Source organism: Hemibagrus wyckioides, linkage group LG15 (genome assembly GCF_019097595.1).
Source record: "Hemibagrus wyckioides isolate EC202008001 linkage group LG15, SWU_Hwy_1.0, whole genome shotgun sequence".
NCBI lineage: Eukaryota > Metazoa > Chordata > Actinopteri > Siluriformes > Bagridae > Hemibagrus > Hemibagrus wyckioides.
In genome coordinates this window covers 18,656,312-18,667,090 of record NC_080724.1, presented here as the reverse complement: position 1 = coordinate 18,667,090, position 10,779 = coordinate 18,656,312, and the positions used below count along the sequence as shown (strand labels likewise).

Below are 10,779 nucleotides of genomic sequence, written 5' to 3'. Positions count from 1 at the left end.
GTGTTTCAAGAAGTCCTTTTCTGTAGCCATGGAGGCTAATGCTGAAAGTAGAATCTCTCCTCTCGTATTTCTGGGATAAGTTTTAATTCGCTTTAGGGTTAGCTGCCCCATGCTCTCAAGCAGTTCTTAAATATTCCAGCTGTTTTGTGCAGGTGTGGATGACATTGCTTTCTTCCTAGAGGAGCAGAGTGCTGGGGTTGTGCTTACAGAGACTGTGTGGATGTTGTAGCCACAGGGACAGTTTAAGGACAGCCATTGAACCAAACTCCTCAAAATCACTCTACAATGCTTACATCTTCTTCTTCTTTCAGCTTTTCCCTTCAGGGATCGCCACAGTGAAACATCTCTCTCCAGCTATCCCTATCTTCTGCATCCTCAACACTTACACCCACTAGCTTCATATCCTCAGTTATTACATCCATATACCTCCTCTTTGGCCTTCTTCTTTGCCTCCTGCCTGGCAGCTCCATGTCCAACATTCTCCTACCAATATACTCACTCTCCCTCCTCTGAACATGTCCAAACCATCTTAATCTGGCCTCCCTAACTCTGTCCCCCAAACGTCCAACATGAGCTGTCCCTCTGATGTACTCGTTCCTAATCCCCAAAGAGAACCTCAACATTTTCAGCTCTGCTACCTCTAGCTCTGACTCCTGTCTCTTCCTCATTGACACTGTCTCTAAACCATACACCATGGCCATCTCACCACTGTCCTGTACACCTTCCCCTTGATTCTCGCTGATATTTTTCCATAACGCAGAACTCCCAACACCTTTCTCCACCCGTTCCGACCTGCCTGCACTCGTTTCTTTACCTCTTTCCCACACTCTCCATTACCCTGGACTGTTGACCTCTACAATGCTTACATCTAATAACCTTAAGTCCTTCTGCAGCTTTTATGGTGACATGCAACTCCATACAGGGCTGCATTAACAATAGGGCTAGAACCCCAGGGCCCCGTGCAAGGAGGGGGCCCATGATTGGCTGTGAAGCAAATTGATAGACTTGATAAAATTGATCAATAGAATTGATAGAGTTATTTAGGTTTGCTGTAAATTCCATGCATTCTCATTAGTAGATCATACATCACATTTCAATTTGGTTTACTAATCAAATGCATTTATTCTATAGTTCACGTTCAAACCACCTGCACATGGGCCTATCAGGTGACCCTGTATCTGACTGACCTGAGCCTGTGGACGCTGGGTTAATACAGAGTCTGGGTTAATACAGAGATAAGAGACCACTATTACATTCCATCAAAGGTATACATTTCATCATGATGAAACTGAACACATGAGCTAAGCGCTGCTACTGCACTACTCGTATCAAGAGTAATACAGCATACTTTTATATATTCATATAAAACTGCAAATTTAGCTTTTAGTAATGGTCATCTTGAAAACATTCCATGAGGAATCTATGCTTCATTATACCACCAGCATGTACTTGGTCTCGTCCTGATCAGTGAATGTGTCCATCTCTGATCCTGCTGCCCCTGACCCCCTATCTGAGCCTGTATCTGATTGACCTGAGCCTGTATCTGACTGACCTGAGTCTGTATCTGACCCTGTATCTGACTGACCTGAGTCTGTATCTGACCCTGTATCTGACTGACCTGAGCCTGTATCTGACCCTGTATCTGACTCTGAGCCTGTATCTGACTGACCTGAGTCTGTATCTGACCCTGTATCTGACTGACCTGAGTCTGTATCTGACCCTGTATCTGACTGACCTGAGCCTGTATCTGACCCTGTATCTGACTCTGAGCCTGTATCTGACTGACCTGAGCCTGTATCTGACCCTGTATCTGACTCTGAGCCTGTATCTGACTGACCTGAGCCTGTATCTGACTGACCTGAGCCTGTATCTGACCTTATATCTGACTTACCTGAGCCTGTGTCTGACTGACCTGAGCCTGTATCTGACCCTGTATCTGACTGACCTGAGCCTGTATCTGACCCTATATCTGACTGACCTGAGCCTGTATCTGACCCTATATCTGACTGACCTGAGCCTGTATCTGATTGACCTGAACCTGTATCTGACCCTATATCTGACTGACCTAAGCCTGTGGACGCGGTGATACAGGACTCAGAGTCTGGGTTAATACAGAGATAAGAAACCACCTCTAACTATTCTATCTAGTAAACACAAAGTGACTTACATTCCATTAAAGGTATACATTTCATCATGATGAAACTGAACGCATGAGCTTAGCGCTGCTAGCGCACTACTTTTCTGTTTGAGCAACAAAAACGCTATTCTATGATGCTAATGATGGTATAATACAATTGTCATTAAACCACTCTTTAGCATAATAACAGGAGGTTTGGCACGATACTACAATAGCCAAACATATAGGAAGCATTAAGTGTATCAATTAAATTTCCAAGATGAGTTTATATCACTTGTAGGCTTTTGTATCATCACACCTTCAGGGCCTGACCACTCAAGGCCTTTAAAAATGCAACATCAATCAACAATCCCCTGGTCTGCTTCAGTGAATTCACAACAGTACGAATCAAGCAGGACAGTAAATATAAAGATGTTAATCAGAATCAGAAAACGTTTTATTGCCAGGTACAGCAAAGGGTCCTTCCTGAAATCCACTGTCATCTCTTCTGTCTTGAGAGAGTTGAGCTCCAGGTTGTTCATGCTGCACCATGTTCACAGCATCGTCTACAGATCTGTTGGATTTGTAGGCGAACTGTAGTGGATCCAGGAGAGGGTCTGTAATGTCCTTGAGGTAGGACAACACTAGATGCTCAGAAGACTTCATGACCACAGAAGTCAATCAATCAAAAACAATTTAGCAAACTTACCCAAAAAATCCCTCATTAGAATACCCCACAAACACATCAGAGACATTTCATCACAGTGTGATTTCATCGATGTCACTGTCCAGGGTCGTAATGGCTGTAAAAGCCGGGCCACTGTCAGAGATGTTCAGCGTGCCTCTTCCGCGTCCACTTGTAGATTTCGTGCCTGGAGAACTCAGAAGCTCCATCTTGTGTGACTCATTGGACGCAGATAAAAATGAGGACCCGAACAGCTGCTGCAGGAGATCAGACTTCTTCTCCTTTGTGTGTTCAGTCAGGTCCATCACTTCATTCTCGTCTTCTGACAGCTGCTCCACGGTCTGTCTCGGGCTCCGGCATCTGAGACCTCTTCGAGGAGTGCGATCACCAAACGATGGAGTGTAGCTGCCAAAGGTGAGGTCAAGGTCCTGATTGGTTTTCAGTGATCTCAGAGCCGTGCCCTGTTTCCCGGTCTCAGGCGTGCTCAGATGTTCATGAGGCTCTATGAAGCTGAAGACGGAGGTGTTCTGAGGAGGAGTGCGAGCTCTTTCTGTTTTGTCTTGGAAGAAGCTGGACTCCTGTGCTTGACCTTCCAAGTCAATCTTACGCATTTTGGCCAAAAGCTGGTCTTTCCGTCTGCGCTCTTCTTCTACATGCTCTTGAGGAGGGTTTTGAGCTCTTTCTGTTTCGTCATGGAAGAATCTGGAGTACTGTGCCTGACCTTCCATGTCAACCTCACGCAATTTGGCCAAAAGCTGGTCTTTGCGTCTGCGCTGTTCTTCTGCACGCTCCTGACTGGCCTGAATCTCCTGCTCGCTCAGGTGTGGCTCTTTAACTTTCTCTTCCTCAGTCTGCCAGTCACTTCTCCTCTTCCTGTCTTCTTCATCTCGGTCTCTCCCTGTCACAAGGCACAAATTAAGTCTTTAAATATACATGCACACATGAACAGGCATGACACTGCTCTGTGGTCTACATCAAACATGTCTACATCTACATCCTAGAGAGATTCTTGTTCTACTTCTGGATCCTGCAGATACAGCTCATGAGCCACAGATATTTCATTCAGCAGTTCAAAAAAGAACTGAAGAATAAAGATTTAGGGCCAGGATTTTTCATTTCAATAATTTTGTACACTGTAAAAACGCTGTAAGAATGTTTGTATCCTACTCGTGCTCCTGAGCGTGTGCAAATTTACACATAAGAAGACTAAACTTCAACTCGATCTTCATGACAATTCATGTCATATAATCAGCCATAACACCAGACAGGTGAAGTGAATAACATTGATCATCTCGCTACAGCAGCACCTGTCCTGGGGTGGGATATACTGGGTAGCATGAGAACAGTCACTTCTGAAAGTGGATGATTTGGAAGCAGGAAAATTTGGCAAGTGTAAAGATCTGAGCTAGGACTCTGACTAGGGTCAAACCGTGATGGCTAGACGAATGGGTCAGAGCATCTACAACACAGCAAGCCTTGTGGGAGTGTTCCCCAGTATGCCGTGATTAGTACCTACCAAAAGTGCTCTAAGGAAAAACATCAAAAATCATATCCTCATGCTAGTTCACCAGATCAGGGACTGAGAGCACCATCGAGAACACAAAAACGATGTCTGTTAGTCGTAAATCATGAACAAATGCCTCAGCTGATGAAGATTTAGCGCACACACGTTATCATCATCATCATCATTATTATTCTATATAGTAAAGTATTTAATGAGCAGTCTTAAAGAACAAATAAGATAACAAAAAACGATCTCAGTGTCTCACCATCTCCTTGCCTCGTCCCTTTCTTTTTGCTCAGATCAAACTCAAGGTTCACTCCCTGCTTCTGCACCCTTTCTTTTCCACTTTCCATTTTTCTCTCTCTTTCCGTGACTCCGTCTTTCTCTATCAGCTCTTTCTCTATCCCACATGCTATAACCTCCTCCTGCGCTCTTATTGTCTCCTGAATCCTTTGCGCTCCTGCTCCTGTCTCTCTCTGCTCACTGCTTTCCTGCTCCTAATGGAATATATGGAAAAAAAGAAAAGGAAAAATGAGTTTTTTGTGCACTAAAATGTTTTGTCTCACCAAATAAGTGAGAGCATTAAAAGACTTTTGCCATGTCACCCTAAAACACATCTAGACCTATTAATAAACTAAAATAAATTCTGAAAGAAACAGAAGTGTATATAAGCTGCAAGTCTGAGTGATGCGGATATGTTTCAGTCATGTTCAGTACTGTTTCAGCGACTGACGGTTAGTTATGAGGTACCGTCCCTAATAACTAGAGATCACCCAACAACCATATGGAGAGGTTGTGGGTCTGGCAGGTACAAGCCAAGAGTGTGCTCTGTTAAACTGTACAATGTTTTATCTGAGCAAAAATCAATGTGAGGATTCTGATCATTCATCCACACGACATAAGATTAACCTTCTCTCACACCAAAAGGTTCAGGAAATCCGTTCAGCTTAAGCTCCAAGCCTGGAAGTTTGATTCCAGTTCTAACATTTTGTCAGAAAGAGCAAATCTGGGATAAACTCAGTGAGCAGTGAGGCTTATTCCATCCTAGGTCCCTTCAGTCCTCTCAGTAGCTGGAGGATCTGCTGTGATTTATTGACATGACTCTCCAGTCAGTGATTAAGTACGAGTTAAACTGCATGTGTAATCTAAATGTACGCTAGGGAAGAAATAAAACATCATGGGGCATGCTGTATTAGGAAAATAATCAACCTCTGGGTAGTGTAATGCACCTCATTGCCAACTGGAGTTACTGTTGCCATGAAGTCATCATGGCATATGAAGAACTGATGAAGAAACAAGAAGTTTGGAATGAGGTAGCAGAGATCAGTGATGGCTCTGGTGAGTTTATGTAACAGAGTACAGTTAGCATGCTTTGCTAATCCGTCAGTGAAGCTAGGTGGAAGCATCAGGGAATGGAGCTGTGGGATTAGATGTTATTAAAAAGGAACATGAATAGAGCGATGGGGTGGGGGGGTATATTAGAGCAGAATTGAATCTTGTCAACGTGAATCTTGGAAAATCCAAACATAAAGCCAAAATGAGTAAAAGTGAAGGTGCCTAACTGATCTCCTGAAACTGAAATGAATCTGTATATAATTTTAGATCCTTTTAAGTGTGTTAAATAGATGTTGTTGGGTCTGGGCACATCATCAGCCCTGCTTTCAGTGTAAGAGACTTGCCTTCAGAGACACTTCTTCAGTCTGCACTGCTTTACTGCTGCTTCTACTGCCACCTGAAGATACACAAAAGACATGGAGATAATAGAATGATCATTAACACCTTAACACTCTTTCATATGAGCTACCTTAAAATACAGTTCAGTTAAAACGCTACGCTGCAAACATAACATATCTAATAGTACACCATTGTCTGTATTATGCTAAATGTTCACTGTATGTTTTCATTTCTTTACTAACTGCAGGTTACTCTACCTTTCCTCCCGGTGGAATTTTCTAGTTCATAAATGCCCCTGGCGTCCAGCTCTCGTTCTCTCTCCTAAAAAACATCACATAGATTTACAAACCGAGTCAATAAAATATCAGCATGCATTATGGCAGAGTATGTGTGTGTATGTGCCAAGAACCAGCTATTTTCTACATGTTTAGGTACCTTTAGTTTGGCGCTTAGCTTGGTGATTTGATTCCGCAGTGTCCGGGATTCCTGTTGGGCATCAAGGGTTTTCTTCCGCTCGCTCGCCAGCTGCCTCTGGAAGATCCCTCTACTCAACTCTATGTTCTTTTCCAGTTCCTGACAGCACACATATACCACACATGGCACAAATGAAGACCAAATAAAAATACTAATAACTAAACACATTAGAGCACTGGGGTTCCCATACTTCGGGTCACAACTCTGGGGTCACAAAAATCTCTTCTTTTGTTTCCTTATTTTTATTCTTTTTTTAAAAAAAAATAGAAAATAGAGTTATATCAGGGCCATATCACACAACCCCGGTCTGGATTATTATCCTATATCGCATATCCTGCTTGTAATGAAGTGCCAGAGGTGTTGGCTGCAGAATCCATCAGTGGTTTATTTAGAATACTGGAACAGGCAAACAAATCCGAAGCGGTATATAAATATAAGTATATAAATGTGATCAAACCTTGACTTTACGCTCGCTCTCCTGCACTTTGACCTGTGCATGTGCGAGCTTGCGTGCCAGCTCTCCTTTTTCCCCAAGACGCTTTTCGTCAGCGAGCTGCTGCAGTTTGTGCAGCTGGTCTTGGCATTGCTCTAGCTGCGCCTCTGCCTCTGTGCAGCGGCGTTCGGCCATGCGCTCCTTCTTGAGACTGCGCTGTAGCCTCTCTCGCAGGACATGAATCTCATTATCATGGCGTGTGATGAGCTCCGAGATCTCGCTCTCTGTGTTGCCGTAGCGTTGTAGCGATTTCTCTTGCCGAAGCTGAAACTGCTTTAGTAGACGATTTTCTCGCTGTAGTTCGTCGATGTGCGCCTGCTGCTCAGCCAGTGTGTTCTTCAACTGGGTAATCTTCAACAGGCGGGCAGACAGCTGCGTCTTGGTGACCAGGCTCAGGTTTTGGGGAGGAGCATCTTTACTGAGTTTCTGAGAGTGCACAGTGCTGGCGCACGAAAGAGGGGGTAGGGTCAGGGGACCAGGACGCCGAGGTACAACCTTACGCACCCCTGCAGAGAAGAATGTAAGATATAAGGCAATGATTACCTGTTAAACAAATCAATTATTTTGCTAGATACTGAACTTGTATTGTCTTTTCTTTCATATTTTACATTCTAAGACTATATTCTTGACTATATTCTTCCACATGCACATACACACACACAGTGTATATATATATTAATACACATATATACTGCATGTGTGATACATATTCTGTGTGTGTGTGTGTATACACATGGTTGTACCTGTCGGGTGCACAGAGATTTTTGATACTCTCTGTGTCCTTGGCCCTTTGCGTGGTGTTGGAGGATGGTGTGGTGAGAAGGGCCTGTCAGACAGGGAATTGCTCTCGAATCTGTCCGAGTACGAGTAGGAGGCATCGCTCTGTTCGCTGTCAGACATCTGGTCCTTATCCCGGTTCTCCTCTTGTGTCCTGGTACAAGCTCTATTTCCTCTGGAGCTCTCATTATCCTCACGGAGCTTCCTGTTCCTTCTCCCTAACAAAGCCGAGTCTCGCCGGTCACCATGACGGGACACTTGGATCCTCTGTTCTAACTTCACCATGTACTTATCCTTGAAGCTGTAAGAATTCATCGCCGTCTGAAATTCACTGAAAACAGAGAGTTTAATCAGACGCTGGGCGTGCACGTACATCCTGGCACAGATGGCACAAATACACACTACCTTCACTAACACTGTACTTTAAAATGTTAACAATATAACCGTATCATAACTTCCACTTACAAGAACATACAGGAATAATCATTTTTATGTAGATATTTAAAGAACACTTATTTAATATCCTAAGGAGTTATTTTTTTCTTCTTTGTTTTACATTTCCTTTTTACTAAATGGAAACATTTTGAATTGGAACAATAACACGACACTTCAGGTATACGGTAGATGTGATATATTTTTTCCCTTATACTACTGAATCCTCAGTTCTGATTGGTTTAAACGTGTTGAGTAGGTTTCTGTAACAGTAGCTCTGAAAATGTTCAGCTACAAGATGTCACCTTACATGATCACTTTACTGTAATCCTATAAATGTTGCATCTGTGATATAAAGTGCAGGGCTTTCCACTAGCGGTCATTACGATGTCCAGTTTAATCAGCCTGCAGAATTATTTCTTTTCATTTTCTTCTAGTCACACAGAAAAGATGCTCTATAGGTTTATGTCAGGTAAACCAGAGCAACTTTAAACAGGAAAAAAAAGGATCATGCAAGGTTTCTTTTTATTTTACATCCAATCCTTCTTCAAACAAACACGACTTACAGTGAATTGACCATTCTCCCCTCTCCCACCCCTGCAAGTGTCCACAATGTCTAGAAGTGTCCAAAAAAGCTTACAGAGACACAGTCGTCGTCGTCCCCCCCCAAAAAAAAGGAGATATAACAGCCCTGAGACAAACATGAGAGAAGCTGTGCTGTTTTATCCTATTTTTGTATCCAACACTGGAGCAATAACATAAAGAGACTATTTACTAAACTTTTTGTGCTCTCCATACAGCAACTTCACTCCAAATAAACGTTTACTCACATGATCACTAGTGACTCCAAGACGTGAATCCTAATAAAACTGGATTTCTGGCTCTTCCTCTGTACAAGACTTCCTGTGCAGTTCAGAATTCGAATTCGAACCGAATCAGCTTAATGACATCACTCTGTACAAGTGTGTCACTACGTGTACAAGGTGTCCTGGTGAATTGGTGCTTAGTAACATGAGACACGTGAGCATATATATATATATATATATATATATATATATATATATATATATATATATATATATATATATATATATATATATATATATATAAGGACCTAAAAGAATAAGCATCAAAAAATAGTAGTGATCTATCTTTCATGAAAGATTCGTTCATTTTGAACGACTCCATAATTTGACAACGAGTCGTCTCAGAGAGCGATCCGTTCATTTTGTATTGACCGCGCATGCGCGATATGCCGCAGGTTTTGCACAGCAAACATGATTAATTCATCTCCAGAGTCGTTGTCCGTGCATCACGTGACAGTTTTATAGGTTTCGGCTTATGATACGTTCATCTCCGGAGTCTTCGGGTCCGAGTCGTTAATAAACAGCGCGCGCCGTGAACGGGAGTGTGTGTGTGTGTGTGTGTGTGTGTGTGTGTGTGTAGATTAGCGCTAATGATGAGCTGAGAGACAGAAAAACTCTACTCATCGTTAGCCTTCGTGCACAAGCAAGAAAATATTTGTTTTCTATTTTAAATAGGTCCGTTTAAAAGTAGACATGTTTCTATAGACGTGTCTCTTGTCACAATGATACTCTGAGTTTCGGTTCATTTTTGCGACTGCGTCTTTGTGTGTGTGTGTGTGTGTGTGTGTCTTTAGCCATTCACAAAATCACAACATTTTTGGTTTTATTGTAAGTTGATACGAATAAAAGTTGCAGTTAAGAATGATGAATTTCTCTTTTTGTATAAACGGTGGAGTATTTTAACTCGTTGTCATGGCTGCACGAAAACACAAAACATAACATAATAAACGTTAAAAAAAAATAATAACCCCCCTCTCTCCACATTATTTTCTGTTTCTTACTTAATTACAGGACAATCTAATAGAATCGTGTGAGGAAACACGGTTATATTAAAGAATGCTAGCAAGCTAGTAAACGTTCATTCTGAAGCGAGCTAATCTTGCTTGCACGCTAGACGTCTCTATTTAGTCACGAGCTAACTTAGCCTCTGTACTTGCTAACACGCACAACACAATCAAACAAAAACATTTGCTTTAATACTTAGATGAAATGACTTCTTGGCTGTTATGTAGGATGTGGTTAATAGTGGTTAAGGTGCTGGATTACTGATTGGAAGATTCCCAAGGTCTGCCACTGTTGGGCCCCTGAGCAAGGCCCTTAACCCTCAGTTGTATAAGATTTGTAAGTCACTCTGGATAAGGGTGTCTGCCAAATGTAATTTTGCCCCACAAACTGCCTTCTGAAAGTAAGAGTGATGTGGTATTAAAGTGTGTCGCAGGAGCTGTAATAGCTCTGTGTCTAAGATAAACGTTGTGAGTTTAAATCCCAGAACCTGAACCTCAGCTCCTGCTGGGCTCTTGAGCAAAGCCCTGAACTGCTCAGTGCCCTCTTTCCTTTCACCGCTTTGTCATCAGGCACCTTCTGTGAAAAAACAATTAGGACACGGCGTATCAGCTCGACACGCCATTTCTGCACTAAATAATACTGCTCGATCGCAGCCAGCTTTCAGGACGTACAAACAGAGCAGAAGTTGTGAATCCTGTGTCTCTCTCCTGTGCGTTTCATTCTAATTGGTCGGAGGTCGTTGATTTATTTTCT

The 10,779-nt window shown here is 42.5% G+C and overlaps 1 protein-coding gene across 1 annotated transcript; it reads right to left on the bottom strand.

Moving 5' to 3' along the window:
* Positions 1 to 2,493: 2,493 nt before the first annotated feature.
* LOC131365882 (lebercilin-like) lies at positions 2,494 to 8,040 on the bottom strand. Its single transcript, XM_058409789.1, has 8 exons — positions 7,690 to 8,040; positions 6,911 to 7,452; positions 6,415 to 6,552; positions 6,237 to 6,300; positions 5,985 to 6,037; positions 4,571 to 4,802; positions 3,455 to 3,699; positions 2,494 to 3,328 (listed from the first exon to the last, which is right to left on the bottom strand). Exons 1-8 carry the CDS (start codon positions 8,036 to 8,038, stop codon positions 2,876 to 2,878), a joined length of 2,076 nt encoding a protein of 691 aa, XP_058265772.1. The 5' UTR covers positions 8,039 to 8,040; the 3' UTR covers positions 2,494 to 2,875.
* Between the last annotated feature and the right edge of the window lie 2,739 nt (positions 8,041 to 10,779).